This window comes from Podarcis raffonei, chromosome 3 (assembly GCF_027172205.1).
Source record: "Podarcis raffonei isolate rPodRaf1 chromosome 3, rPodRaf1.pri, whole genome shotgun sequence".
Lineage (NCBI taxonomy): Eukaryota > Metazoa > Chordata > Lepidosauria > Squamata > Lacertidae > Podarcis > Podarcis raffonei.
Genome location: NC_070604.1, coordinates 39424041 through 39438792, shown reverse-complemented (window position 1 = coordinate 39438792; position 14752 = coordinate 39424041). Strand labels below are relative to the sequence as shown.

General features: G+C 39.8%; 1 protein-coding gene and 1 long non-coding RNA gene across 3 annotated transcripts in view; both read right to left on the bottom strand.

Moving 5' to 3' along the window:
- SMAP1 (small ArfGAP 1) overlaps positions 1–14752 on the bottom strand; it is a 57557-nt gene that overhangs the window by 2177 nt on the left and 40628 nt on the right. For both annotated transcript variants that reach the window (XM_053381246.1, XM_053381247.1), the window contains 4 exons: positions 13560–13644; positions 7360–7490; positions 2941–3106; positions 686–1020 (listed from right to left, as the gene is read on the bottom strand). In XM_053381246.1, the coding sequence (XP_053237221.1) occupies positions 686–1020; positions 2941–3106; positions 7360–7490; positions 13560–13644 (717 nt within the window). The remainder of the gene's footprint in view (positions 1–685; positions 1021–2940; positions 3107–7359; positions 7491–13559; positions 13645–14752) is intronic.
- LOC128410247 (uncharacterized) lies at positions 2019–2934 on the bottom strand. The gene is made up of 2 exons (XR_008329430.1): positions 2682–2934; positions 2019–2299 (listed from the first exon to the last, which is right to left on the bottom strand). It is a non-coding gene; the product is annotated as an uncharacterized LOC128410247 (long non-coding RNA).

Sequence of the window (14752 nt, the reverse complement as noted above, 5' to 3'; positions counted from 1 at the left end):
CCCAACCACCACCTGGCTGGGAAACACAGTACCTTTTGAATGTTGACAGGTAGGGAGACTTCCCACCTGCGAAAGTTGGCCTGTTGGGTTATAAAGATTTAGCCTGTTGGGCCACGGAATTTCCCCACCCTGCGCTAAGCTACAGCTTGGATAGCTCTGCTATCCAACAGGAATAAAAAACAGCAGGGTGGAGCAAAGAGCAAAGCAGCCAAGAGCTGCTCCCTGGGAGCCTGTATATTGGCACCATCCTGCTAAGCCACAGCACACCCATAGTTTTGCTGAACACGATACACAAAGTTGTCTAGTGTCTAGTATTCTGAATTAAGGAGTAATGCACCAAAATTACCAAGCCATTCTTGTACTAGCACCCGTCTAACAAATTGTTTAAAGTGGATAATAACGCCAAAAAGCAATCTTGAAAACAAATACAATATGGCAGGATTTACAGTCCTGCTGGTGTAATTAATTCCTCCTAACTGCAGCAATAGCTCCCTAGCAATCAGTATCACGGCACCTCCTGCATAACTGGTTTTACTATTATTATTATTATTATTATTATTATTATTATTATTATTATTATAAATTTTATTGACATTATATGCATAACCAGGTTTTAATCCTAAGAAGTTGCTCCTCTCTGTAGCACCCTCCCCCCATGAGGAGAAAAATGTATATTCATTCTCACCTGAGAAAGGTTCCACTGGGCTTGCTGATTTTGCTGTATACCATATTTCTGTGGTGGGGCTACGTGCCCCACCATTGGTCCTTGGGGTCCAACGTTTTGAGGAAGTCCCAAACCAGCAGTTTGTGTAGTGACAGAAAAGCCATTAGGGATTCCCATGCCCACCATCATGCCTGTGTTCTGTCCTATGACAGGCACCGATTGCCCCATCATGGTTCCCATCATTGCAGGGGCTGCAGGTACAGGTACAGGCACAGGCACTCCCATGGCTGGAAAACCTTGAAAATGAGCTGGTGGTTGTGCAGTAAAGGGAATAGGTTGTGGTCCCATGAATACACCTGTATTAGGCAAAATGGAAGAGGAAAGGAGTAAATTCCATTATGTCAGCAAAGTTTTAAGTTCTAAAAACAAAACCTGCTTTTGCTAAATGTGCCAACCAAACTTCCGTTACGTCAGGCAAAAAACAAAACTGATATCCAGTAGCTGCTTTACTTAAATCATTCTTAATTTCATTTCCTGATTTGTAGACTACCTTTGAGGGCTCAATTATCCCTTCAAGACAGTGTACAAATAGTGTTAAGATCTACATGTGGCTCAATGAATGTTGGCAAGGAATCTATTTAATGACAAACCCACAATCCTTAGACATTTAAGGTGGCTGGGGTATAACAAGAAGCATGGGTGCAAAAATCCAAGCACCTAGTTGTCAGTAGTAGCTAAAGTTAGGCCTGGTGATCTTGTGGTTGTGTCACTGAAGGAGATAGGAAGCAGGCTTTCCCTGAAGCTGCTGCCACCTTTTGCTCCTCCTCTATTCTCTTACAAGCTAGGATAGCTCCCTCACCCCACAACACTCTGGGCTACTTGCAGAGGCAAGGCACTGGCAAGCTACTCCTTTGCTCCTGGCTTTACCCCATGAACAGCAGCTCCTAAAGAGAAACCAAGAACTGGGCAATGACAGAATCTGATGACTGCTACTCTCCTGAGACCTGGGAAAGAGCCTAAGGTGGATTATGGGATTTGTTATGGTTTCTGGTTTAGGCTTACAGCAAGAGTGGGGAAACTCCAGTCTGCAGGCTGACTTGTGCAGAAAGCAGGCATGAAGTCACTGCCCATCAATGAATAGGTGGTGACCAAGCCTGCTGATCACTTGGACAGGAGGGTGGCTCTGTCCACAAGGGTAAGGGGGGATAAGAATTTGGCCCTCTGGCCAGATCAGGTTCCCCACCTCTGGGTTTAGAGGGTAATTTTCTCTTCCACCTTTCCTTCTTATTTTTGCCCTCAAATCCACCCTTCCACAGTCTTTTACTTTCCCACTCAAGCTATTTACTTCTAATACTCATCCTCCCCCCCCCCCCCGTTTCCAACAGCATTTCAGGGAAGGAGACCTTAAATTGCAGTCAAAGCTTCCTGGAATGCAGCCCCAGAGCCTTTTCAATAGCAGAGACCACCTCTGGCAGATATGTTTCTATAACAGCAATAACAATAATAGTAACCCTGATAAAACCATTAATGATTGTGAGCATACTGAAGATCATGAGGAGTGGCTACTCAGGGGCAAAGAAGTACAAAGGAAGCAGCGAGAAGAACAGCACCAAGAAGATCCCTCTGAATAGAAGCCTCCTCTTCTCCAAATTGTATGGGACGCGGGTGGCGCTGTGGGTAAAAGCCTCAGCGCCTAGGGCTTGCCGATCAAAAGGTCGGCGGTTCGAATCCCCGCGGCGGGGTGCGCTCCCGTTGCTCAGTCCCAGCGCCTGCCAACCTAGCAGTTCGAAAGCACCCCCGGGTGCAAGTAGATAAATAGGGACCGCTTACTGGCGGGAAGGTAAACGGCGTTTCCGTGTGCTGCGCTGGCTCGCCAGATGCAGCTTTGTCACGCTGGCCACGTGACCCGGAAGTGTCTCCGGACAGCGCTGGCCCCCGGCCTCTTAAGTGAGATGGGCGCACAACCCCAGAGTCTGTCAAGACTGGCCCGTACAGGCAGGGGTACCTTTACCTTTACCTTTACTTCTCCAAATTGACTCCTAACCTTTTCTGTGAATAGCTGTAGCCTTCAAATTACAATGCTCAGTTTTGAATAATTTCCTTCTTTAGGCCTCCTGCTTGATGTTAGTTTTTTAATGATAAAAAGGGGGAAATAAATCCCACTTATCACTAATACACACTTTTTGCTGCAGGGAGAGAGCGCGAGAGCCCCAACCATATGTTCTAGGCACAACTTTTAATTAAGACATTTAGAAATAAATTTGAAAACCAATTACCTGGAGCATTTTGCTGCGGAATAGTACCTGTGCCATACAATGACAGGATGGAGTCTTTGGAGAGCAGTTTCTTTGCTGACTCTTCTGATTTTGTTTGTTCAGTGAACAGATCAAGATCTCCAGATGCAGCAGATAAGGTAGCAGCTGCAGTGTTAGTGGAAGCAGTCTGGGAAGAAAGTCAAATGAGATTACTGAAAACCATTATCACCAAATACATTAGCTAAAGGGCCATGTGTTTTCAAACAGAATGCAAAAATTTAGTTATTGTATTAGTAACCAAACTTTCAATTACAAGCATCCCCAAAATTTGGAAGTACTGTAAAGGAAAATGTCCTAATGTTGCAAAAAACCCCACTAACGAACAAATGCTTGCATATGTATAACACAATACTAATTATTTACCAATGTTTCCTTTGGGCAAGTTACAATGACATACCGTATATCAAGACAAATAATCCAGAAGTTTACGCAACATGAACAAAAGTACAACAGCTACACGTTTTTATACAGCAAATTTATTACCTACGGCTAGCATGTAAAATTTATGTCTTCCGCATGTATATATGCACATCTGTGAACCTTGACTGGCCCAGGATCATCAGATGTGTACACACAGTTGTTTGAAGATGCACATACATGCTTCTGTTTCATAGTTTATGCGGTGCAGCACCACTGTATACATAGCAAATATTTGGCAACATAAACATACACACAGTATGAAGATTTCATTATCTGTCCACCTGTTTTTAAATAAAAAGCTTACAAAGAAATTGCACAAAGATTGTCTCTTGCAGAATTTGTTCTACTTGTGATGCATACATACACCCATTACAGCTGTTCATCATCTCTATTCTAGTCCCAGATTCGTGGTGGGTTTATTCTCCTTTACTTCTTAGTTGCCTCCATGTAACATTGTACAAACTGCAAGTAAGGTATTTGCTTGGCTGCATTACATGCAAACACTTTTCCAGGAGAAAACACCATCAGATAAACTTCATTTTGCTTTGCTTATAATTTTTCTCAAGTAATCTAAAGAAAGTAGTGATCAGATGAAGCAATTTCGTATGATAAGAAATACTGAGCAGAACTACTGTCATAGATCTATTACTTTCAACTAATTCAAGGCAAGGTTACGAGAACTGCGTAAGGTAAGTTTTGGAAGTTGCCAGTTTTAATTTTAGGGTCACTGCTTAAGAACAAGATTTTTGAAAAAGATCTCAAGTGGTTTGTGAAGCTTAGATTCTTAAAGGCTTCAACTGTGTTTTAAAAGCAGAACCACAAAAGAATAAATTTTGTATTGCCCCGTGTTCCACACAGTGCATAAAGGTCACAGCTTGAATGGTTCAGTAGTCTTTGTAAGGAAGAACTGCACCTTTAGAAACTAGAAATTCTCACATTTTTTATGACCTCAGTGAACCATGAAGAAAAGCATCTCTTCCATAAATCTTAGTATGTCTGTAAGAATGGCACCTTTGAAAAGAAATGCAAGTAACTAATCAACCAACCAGAAACAGGAGGTAGCGTGGTTAATGTGTCAACCTAGGACCCAGGAGACCCAGGTTCAAATCGCCTAGTGATGTTGGCCCAGCTGCTATCCCAAGCCTGTGGGGAAATCGTGTATGCTACTTTGCTCATTTATCTATTTAATTTTGAACATTTCTTACTGAATTTTCATTATATAGTGATTTCAGAGCTGTAGCTTAAATAAGTTCCAAATTCACAATACACTTGCTAAAATCAAGGTATGCAGGTCAGAACCAGCCAACTAAAAATTCAATACTGGGATCAGATTCCAATAAAAGTTTGGAGGAATAACAAGGTCATCAGCTGGCAACTACACCTTTTTTTAAAAAAGTAGGTGCCCACCATATCACAGAGGGGAGGGAGTTCCAAAATGCTTTCCCCCTGGGGCTCAGCACATAGAGAGGCTGGAACAACAGCCATGGGTGGCATGAATGGGCAAACAGGTGGCGGGATGAATGCTCACCCTCTACCCAATTTGGGCCCTCATACAGAAAAGAGCTATTCATATCCAGTTTCATTGGAAGGGGGAAAGACTATTGCTATGGGTGGACTCAGGACTAGTATAATGTAACTGAAAAACTCCTACTGCTGGAAAGCTCTCTCCAGGCAAATTTCTAAAGTCTCACCACTCACAAGTGAAAAATTATGATTGTGCAGTGATTCAAAATATACAAAAGTGCTCTTGTCTGAAGTGGTTTCACACCTTCAAGCCATCTGATATATATTAATATTTGAGGAAGCAGTCTACAGTCCACAAAAGTTTATGCCATAATAAAAAATTGTTAACCTTTCATGTGCCACAAGAGTCTGCTCTAGTACTGGAACAAGTTCAAATTTTTCACTTGTCAAATGTAAGAGTATCTAAAATAACCGGAGCACTACACAGCAAAAGGAGAAAGAGAAGTCCATGCTTGAAGGGCTACAATCTAACCATCTGCAAGAGAATGGGGCACAGGAAGAATAGAAAAGGAGAAGAGAACAAGCCAAGGTCATATATCACTTAGATAGCACTTCACCTTCCTAAAAATGGAAAGTTGATGGAAAAATTACTTTTTAAAAATGTCATGGGGCTGGATTTAACTAAGTTGTTCTGCTAGCAGAAGGACTCCTATGAATGCAATGGGGCTCCTCCCCCCGCCCTTTCTCCCTAAATTCAACTTTGGAGGGTCAGAAGAAACCTCAGTGCTCCTAGGGCAAGGAGAAGGGAGATAGTTCCAACAGCAAGAGCATTTCTCCTTGCCTGATGGAAAAATCTTAGTGCTACGCTGAATTCCACTCAAAGTGTTTTGTTCTGTTCTTTGTAAAGATAAGGTAAGGAGCTTAAGCCTCAAAGCACAGTAACAGAAAGCATTACATGCACAAAATGAGTTAGTATAAGAAAGAGCAAGCAGTGAACAGGAAGACCATGAATATCACGGGAAAAGGAATTAAGCTGTTACCCTGAAGAGCTTTCAGTTTTTAATGAGACAACATCAAGAAGACAGAACAACAGTGATGCATGGTTAGTGTGTTGGACTAGGGCAGGGATGTCCAAAGTTTGTTTCAGGGACCTAATCTGGCCCGCCAGTCGATTTAATCTGGCCCTCTTTGAAAAAAGTTTGGGCACCCCTGGACTAGGGCCTGGGTTCAAATCCCCATTCAGCTTTGAAGCTCACTGGGTGATCCTGGGCCAGCCACTGTCTCTCAACCTACTCACCTCTACTTCACAAGGCTCTTGTGAGAATAAAATAGGAAGTGTGAGAACCATGTATGAGATGCTTGGGAGGAAATGTGGGCTACAGATGTAATAATAATATTACAAAAGGAAAATAAACACCCTTAATCAAATAACAAAAAGGAGACATGGGAAGCCCACCTGACCACTCCCACTTTTCAGTTCACTAATCACAAACAATTAAAAATGCAGATTAGAAGCATGGCAGAGTCATAGATCAATAAATCTACAAAACCGTTAAGAGATCAGCTGGACTAACTAGGCCTCTGCACACTTTAATGGGAAAGCATTTTCATTGCCAAAATGTGCCACTAAACCTTAATGAGCCCCATAACAGCGAGCCTCTGTTGAAATCATCTAGTTATAACTAGTCTGGAAGCTACTGAATGAGTTAACACCATGTCTTAATAGATAATATATTGTGCCTTTATGTTATTATGCATATTACTAATCAGGTCACTGGACTCCACTCAGCATTGTGCTCCAGGCAAAGCCTTGTTAAATCCCCCAGGGATGTTCATAAACATGAAAGGTTGGTTATTTATATCAATGATGCTCATCCCAGAGCTATGGAAGTCTGAAGCATAATACCTCTAAACATAAAAGATGAATGATAGCTGTAATGGCTGAAAAGCCAAGACAGACCGAACATCTAGAAAATGTATCTAATCTTTTTTTTTAAAAAACCACCTTAAGACTAAATATTAGCTTCCCTCTCCATAGAGATATTAAAGCACTTAGTGAGCTACAAGATGCCTCATATTATAATGTTTGGAAAAAAATTGTGCAAGGTATTGGTACTCATATTAATAGCATGCTATTGATGAGGCCAGCTGCTGAAGTGCAATAAAATATGGAATGCATGAGTAAAATTGAGCTCTCTTCTTAAATTGAGGGGCTACATAACACTGGCTTTTCTATGGCCAGTTTCTCTTCCCACTGCTGTTTCAAATGTGAAAAACTTCTTTCTTATGCTAACACCTGGCATGGGCTTATAAACTGTGTGCTTATAACCAACACAAGCTTCACTGCCTGCCAATCTCTCTAGTAAGAAGATTTTAACGGGACAGCTGATACAAGTCATCTTTATATTTTTAGGCAGGCTTGTCATTTCTAATGTAAACATCTCAATCAACAAGAAATTTTAAAAAGGGCTAGGCATGCTAAATTTTGCTGCTTACCTGAGCAGGAGGTATAGAAGTGGCTGGCAATGGGTTAGAGATCATTGGGCCAAATATATCCAGGTCATCATTCAATACAGCAGCAGGAGTTGTGATGCTTCCATTTGTAACGGAGGAATCGGCAGGGCCATCTTAAATGACAGTGTTTTAAAAGGAAAAACGTTAAACCAATTTTTTCATAATTGCAAAGTATGTACAAAGCAAGCCGTTGCTTCAAGGTATCCTGTGTTGGTAGAAATACCCAGCACTGAATCCAGGCTCCTCTAGTATTCTGCCAGCTCGTCGTAATTTAAAAGCTACAACATGCCAACGTAATTAGCAAAATTTGAACGCATTAAAACACAGCCTGAGGCCAACCTAATGGCATCTAAAACCAGCTTAGAATTACACATTTCTACAAGCTGCCTAAAGCACTGTTGGTTACCAGCACTGTAACTTTTAAAATAGAAATCCTTCTCATAAGTAACCAAACCCTTTGGACGTAAGCACTGCAGTAATTGGCTATATAAATTTTAAGTTTGGAAAAGATCACTACTAGATACATAGGTTGTCAGGATTCATAGCTTATAAATCAAGCCAACAAATACATTGCTGCAGCAGATAAAAGACCCTGCAGTCTCTCTCAGCCATTGTTCAACTGCTTAGCTATTCTTACAGCCAAAGAACCTCCTTGCACGCCTCCCTCTCATTAACGACAATGGAAGAAAGATCTCTTTCTTCCTTGCAACATTATTCCCAGTATCTTCAAAGGAAAGGCTATACTTATTGAAAAGGGAAAAGTGCTACAAAGTTTAAACTTCTTCACATTCTCAACATCTTCCTTCAAATCAGACCAGCACTGTCTGATACATTCTGAAACTATTTTTCTTGATTAACTCAGGTTTATGACCTACCATCAAGGCTTCCCTGCCCTCCATCTGAATCGATAAAAGTATCTTCCATTGTGTGTGCACTTAATTTTTAAGTTTGTGTAGCTGCAATATGACATATTACAGCTCTTTATTAACACCATTATTCTGAAGTCCAAAAATAGTATCCAGGGTGCCCAAAGAATCACAAGTACATACTGCTTAACAGATGCCTAGTCTAAAATGGAGAATAGAGGACAAAGTCTAGTTTCTAGATAGGTGGCCTAGAAGGATACTATACACATCCTATTTTGTATCTCCACATGATTTGAGTCAAGTATTTCAACATATAGAGTAGAGCCTTTATAATATATTTTCGTTCTCAATGAACAAGCCCTTCAGTGGCAAATGAACAGCACATTTCAGCAGTCACTGGGGTATTTTTGCTCACTTCATTCTTCTTTTGTTATGAAAGTAAATGCAAAAGCACTATTGCAACTGTACACTAGGGATTCTACACTGAAGTCAGGCAATCAGAGTTCTGGTTCCCATAGCAACTGTAAATGTGCCACAATTTATATACTTATTAACCCATAAAGATTAACACCTACTGATGACATGGAATTTGAGGGGAGGAGGTAAATGTATCACAAGCTGTACAAACCACAACAATTTCCTTAACACTGGTATTTTTTTATATTTCAAGCATAGCCTCCACAATAACAGCAATTCTTTATCAAGTACTAACAAGCTACCTTCCCAATGCTTCCTCTGAGGAAAATAAAGCTTTTGGGTTGGCACAAGATCTGACAGCTTCCTTTTGTCACATTCTGTGAATAGTGGCAGAAGAAGTGACCACAGGTGCTGCTAATCATATTTAGCGAAGGGATACTCAAGGCAGAAATCAAGCATCTAGCCAGCTCCAGAATAATCTTTGAATATATTTTTGGTTTCCCAATTCTTATGTTCTGGAGCAGAATCATCATCATCATCATCATTTTGGCCATCCATTTCTAACTGGTGATCCTTAATGAAAACACATTTCTTTCTCAGAATGCTTTATATTTTGGAGTTGCCAAAGCTAAGGATAAAGAGATAAGATAGTAAGATCATGCAAGGAATTTTTATATAGTCATTACAATACAGAAGCATACCTATTCATCTTACTCCTAACCTTTTCTAGTTCTAGCTAGGAAAATAACTTAAAGATGGCAAAATTAAAGCTAAACCAAAACCTGGTTTTCAAAACAAGTTTGGGCAACTATGAGTATGAGTAAACAGGGGTAGAAGGGTTTTTTTCCCCTTTCCATTTTAATTTCTGTAAGCCATTCGGGAAACATGTTTTTGCTGAACAGCTGCAAATCTATAAATTTATAAAATGTACACCTGGCAAGAAGCCCGTTCAGAAGTTACATACAAAGTCAAAATCTCAATCCGGTAAGTGTGTCTTGGGCACACACACAGACATACACAATCTACCACTTGCTCCTCACTTTATTTTACTACAGGGAGAAAGTAATCTAGGCTTTACCTTGCAGTTCACTACAATATGAGTAATGGCAGATGTTTGAGGGGGGGAAACCTAAAAAGGTTTCAAGAGACAAAGTCAGGGACGACACATCTACAGATACCTGAACCTACTTATACCTTATGAGTACAGGGTATTGGAGATAACCTAGCAGCTGCTTCGGTTTTTGAACCAAACTCTCCCTTGCGACATACAGCTCTAGCTGCTGTGTTTTATGCTGATTTTAGCTGTCTGTTTTTTAAAAAAACAAAAACCTGGGCTTTGCGATTTATTATTCAGTTTTAAAGGGTTTTATTGTAAATTGTCTTCTGTATTTTACTGTCTATGTAAACTGCCCAGAGAACTTCTTTATTATTAATGCTGCATTCCCAGAATTGCAGAGGAGAATAAGCTGCACCAAAAAATCTCAAGGGATATATTGCTTATCCAGAAAGCTTCCAGGCAAGGTATTGTTTCTGAGGTGGGTAAATGACACTAAGCATGATAGGCATCCTCTGAAATGGCTGGCTAGCTTATTTGATTAGCAGTCATATTCTAATATCTATTGAACTGCTTTCTGCTCTTCTTGTAATTGAAGGTTAATAAGGTTACATATTTCACTTGTTTTCAATAAGCATCTTCCTTATCTTCCATCATTCTTATGATAAATTTGAAGTGAAAGAGCATAGTAATTTACTTATGCCCCCACAGAAAGGTTGGGACTATCCATTTTAATGCTAATGCACTGTGATGGTTACTTCAACATGTGCAACCATCCATACTCATCTCTTGTTTTTTGTGTAGTACATCTAACTGGTAAATGATGCATCAAATGGCAAACGAGTTTTGCTTCTTTTTGCAAATTCAACCTTTCAACATGATGGAAAAGCTAATACTTAAACATTCTGCAGCGTTGCAAAACATCTCACAATATAAGGTGTGCCATTTTTAGAAAGTAAAAGAAAGGGAGTTATCTGCAAATTGGAAAACCCAGGTCTGCTATTCTTCGAATCATAGAATTGTAGAGTTGAAAGGGACCCCGAGGGTCACCACTACAGATCTATCATTTCACTTATTTTTATATATTCATAATGAATTGACAATTATTTGTCTGTAGTTATATTTTAAAAAGGATGCTGAGTTGGAAAAGAACCAAGATGCACTGTTCACTGAGGTGCATGACTTAGCAGTTGGCAAGGTGTGTAGTTCTGCACAGGGAGACCACCACAATCATTCTGGCAAAGCACCTAACTATGAAACACATTGATAAACATGCTATATTTATAACTATCCTCTTAGAATGTAAGACCGTTAGTACTCAAGAGAAAGTGATTTACCTGTACCCAGGGTTTATGGTCCATCTATTCACACCTGTGCAATAAAACAGAACTCCCCTGGAGTTCTTCGGCCACTGAGGTGATATTTATATACTGATGCAACAAGGCCAAAATTCTAACAATACAGCAGCTTCTAGAGTACCTTTATACTTGTAATGCATGAATGCACTTCTCGTAATGATCCATAGCAGAAGAGGAAGTGCAGACAGGCAAGGATGCCAAAGAGTACCAGTAACAGGTAAGTGATGCCTTTGCTGTGCACAGGCACAAGGGGAGTAAGTTGCTGCTCTTCAGAATAAGGCAGAAAAGCCTAACCAACAAGCAAGGACTGCTTCCCTGAACTGCTAAGGGATTAGGAGCTGTTTAAATTTCATAACTGCCATGATCAATCCTCAACTGCAAACTGAAGCTCTGGGAGGGGAATCAGCCCCCTTAACAAACAACAGTTCTTAGGATTCCTTGGATGGAAGCTTGACTGTTTAAAGTGGTATGATAGTGCTTTCATTGTGTAGTAAAGATGGGGCCTAAGCTGTTGGATCAACTGGATTTGGACAGAAGAGCCACATTTCTGAGATACTAACTTCTCCTCCAAAACTGCTATATTATATAAACTTATTAAGATTTCTTTGTATGTTTGCAGAAGCCATTTAACCATGTTATATTATTAGTTCAACCGGAAGTTTATTTACAGAAAGTGTTTTAGAGGAACAGGATTCTTGAGTCAAACTACAGTCGTACCTTAGTTGTTGAACACCTTGGTACTCGTCTGTTTTGGCTCCCGAACGCCACAACCCCAGAAGTGAGTGTTCCAGTTTGCAAATGTTCTGTGGAAGCTGAACGTTCGACGCGGCTTCTGCGGCTTTTGATTAAGTGCTTTTGATTCCTGCAGCCAATTGGAAGCTGCGGCTTGGTTTTCTAACGTTTTTGGAAGTCGAACAGACTTCCGGAACGGATTCCGTTCGACAATCAAGGTAAGGCTGTACTGTGCTTAAAATGCATCAGACTTGTTGAAATGAAACAGGCTAACCTATCCTCTTGGTGCAGCCCAGCCAGAAATGTTTGAAACTTGTTTTGTACATTTCCATCAATGTGCTGGCTCAATAAAAATATGCAATCTTAGGCACATTTATTGTCACTTGCTTTCTCCTGTGGTATTTCATACTTCAGTCTATCACAGGACTCAAGACTCTAAGCTCCTACACTAGAAGAGACATTAGTTACACAGTTAAGATATGGCAAGCTAACAGAGGTTATTCAGGCTGGTTAAACTTGGTCTGATCTACTCTAAAAAATAATATCCCATGAATGCTAGACTAGTTTGAACAAAAGCAAGCATTTGACATGTAAACAGTTGCTTTTTCAAGGTAAAAATTTAAGTAAAGCCCAAATGTAGTGAAAAAAGGGGATAATCCCTAATTCAACAGTAAACCTGCACAGAAATGACTGAATACACAGCAGCACTGGAGTACCATTCAAACAAAATAAAAGTGAAGCAAGAATATGTAAACAGGTTTGGATTAAGTAAGTACTCAGGCAGAATTGTTTCTGATTAGGCTCCACATTGAAGAGCTGGCTTGGGAGTGATAGGATTTAGGTTATGCTAGACTTCTGAAAATGTTGGCTAACGTCTGGGACTTTGAGCAGTTTATCATGAAGGAATTAATTATAAAATGTTTTGAAGAAACTCTGGACATTCCATAAGAAGAAAACTGTCACCTTGCACAAGTTCCTAGAAGCATGATTTTGCCAAGGGATTCTGTTTTTATTATTTTCTGAAAAGCACATGCCATCTCACCTCACAACTAGCTACTTAAATTCAATAATTTCAAAAATACAGTGGTACCTCAGGTTAAGAACTTAATTCGTTCTGGAGACCGTTCTTAACCTGAAACTGTTCTTAACTTGAGGTACCCCTTTAGCTAATGGGGCCTCCCGCTGCTGCTGCTGCTACGCCACCACCACGCGATTTCTGGTCTCATCCTGAAGCAAAGTTCTTAACCTGAGAACTATTTCTGGGTTAGCAGAGTCTGTAATCTGAAGTGTCTGTAACCTGAAACTTCTGTAACCCAAGGTACCACTGTAATTGGGAGGGAGCTGCCATTTAAGAAATCTAATTACAAAGGGCAGGCAAAATTAGTTGCATGGATATTTAGGATGGGGGCATACAACAGAACCTCTACAAGGTTCACTTGGATATTAGAAAGGTTTGTACTTCAATAAAACAAGACTATTTTTAAACAACAGATTTTTTTTTAAAAAAGCTTGAGCTCACAGTCCTTTGAAGATCACTTTGATAGCTTCTCACTCCCTAAGGAGCTCATTACTTATAGTTTAGTAGACGGCACAGATCTGCTTCAGTTTTTCTCTCTAAGTAAATTAGCAGACTACAACACCATTTACAGATTAACCAACAATGTTTTCCAGCATGTGGTGGGGGAACCCCTTTAATTATTGCAGCATAGGTCTTGCCATTTTTCTGCAATGCAAAACAAAGAATTAACTACTTACCAAGTCCCAAGAGGTCGACAGTGGATTCTGGAACTTTCTTAGGACTTGCTTTAAGTTCCAGTTGTTGATCCTCTTTCTTTGGAAGCTTTATTTTGTAAGAAAAGGAAAAGATAATTAAGATTCTTATAGAAACCAAAATATAATGAATAACTGACCTCATCCAGTCTCACATTTCATTTGAACCTCTTATTTTTAAAATTAGTGTCACTAGCATGTACAGGAGGTGGTTTGGCGAAAAGTATGACAAAATATAATGTTTCGTTGCAGTGTTTGAGCTAGTGTTATAATGGCACATTTCCAAGTAATCAAAATACTACACATACATTATTGCAACAATCCTTATAACAGCCTTCCTATTATTCTCCTCCTAATGCAGATGGAGAGTTGAGAAGAGTTGTTTGCCTAAAGCTACCTAGCACATTCACAGCTGAAACATAACTTGAACTGGGGACCTCCTGGCCCACAGCTCACACACTTCACCACTAAACAACTATTGTCACGTGTTACACTTGTACACATACAACAAAGAAGTAAAGATTAAACTGTCAAACTAGGACAAAAAGGACAAAGACTAAAATCCCCACTCAGCTCTGCCATTAAGCTCACCAGCTATCCCTGGGATAGTTATCATTCCTCAGCCTAGCCTTTGCTAAAAAGTTGTAGTGAAGATAAAATGTGGGGACAGAAACCACAAACACTGCTCTGAATTACTTGGAGGAGGACTGGGATATAAAAGTAATAATAATGAATAACACATTAATCTACAGAAAAATCATACTGATGCGTTATCTCAGGCAGGATGAACACCACAAATGATGGTTATTATTGAACATTCCACTTATTGTGGCACAAGGAAAAGACGCTTTGGTTTATTTCCCCAGCCATTTAATTTTAAAAATCTTTCCAGCTGGATGGAATTGTTTTAATACTTTTATTATTCTCTTTATTTATTATAATGTTAAAATTATCTGTTGATTTTATTGTTTTTATAGTGTGGTTTTTGTAACCTGCCTCGGAAACGATTTTACAATGAAAGGTGAGGTGTAAATTCATAAAATAATACATTTCACAGTGTTTCCTAATGAATTAACATATCCTTTCCCCAGAGGTCTAGAGCTAAAGCACCTTGTGTGAATTATGCAGGACCTTTATATATAAAGAAGGTTCACCATGTGAACTTGAACTGAATAGCT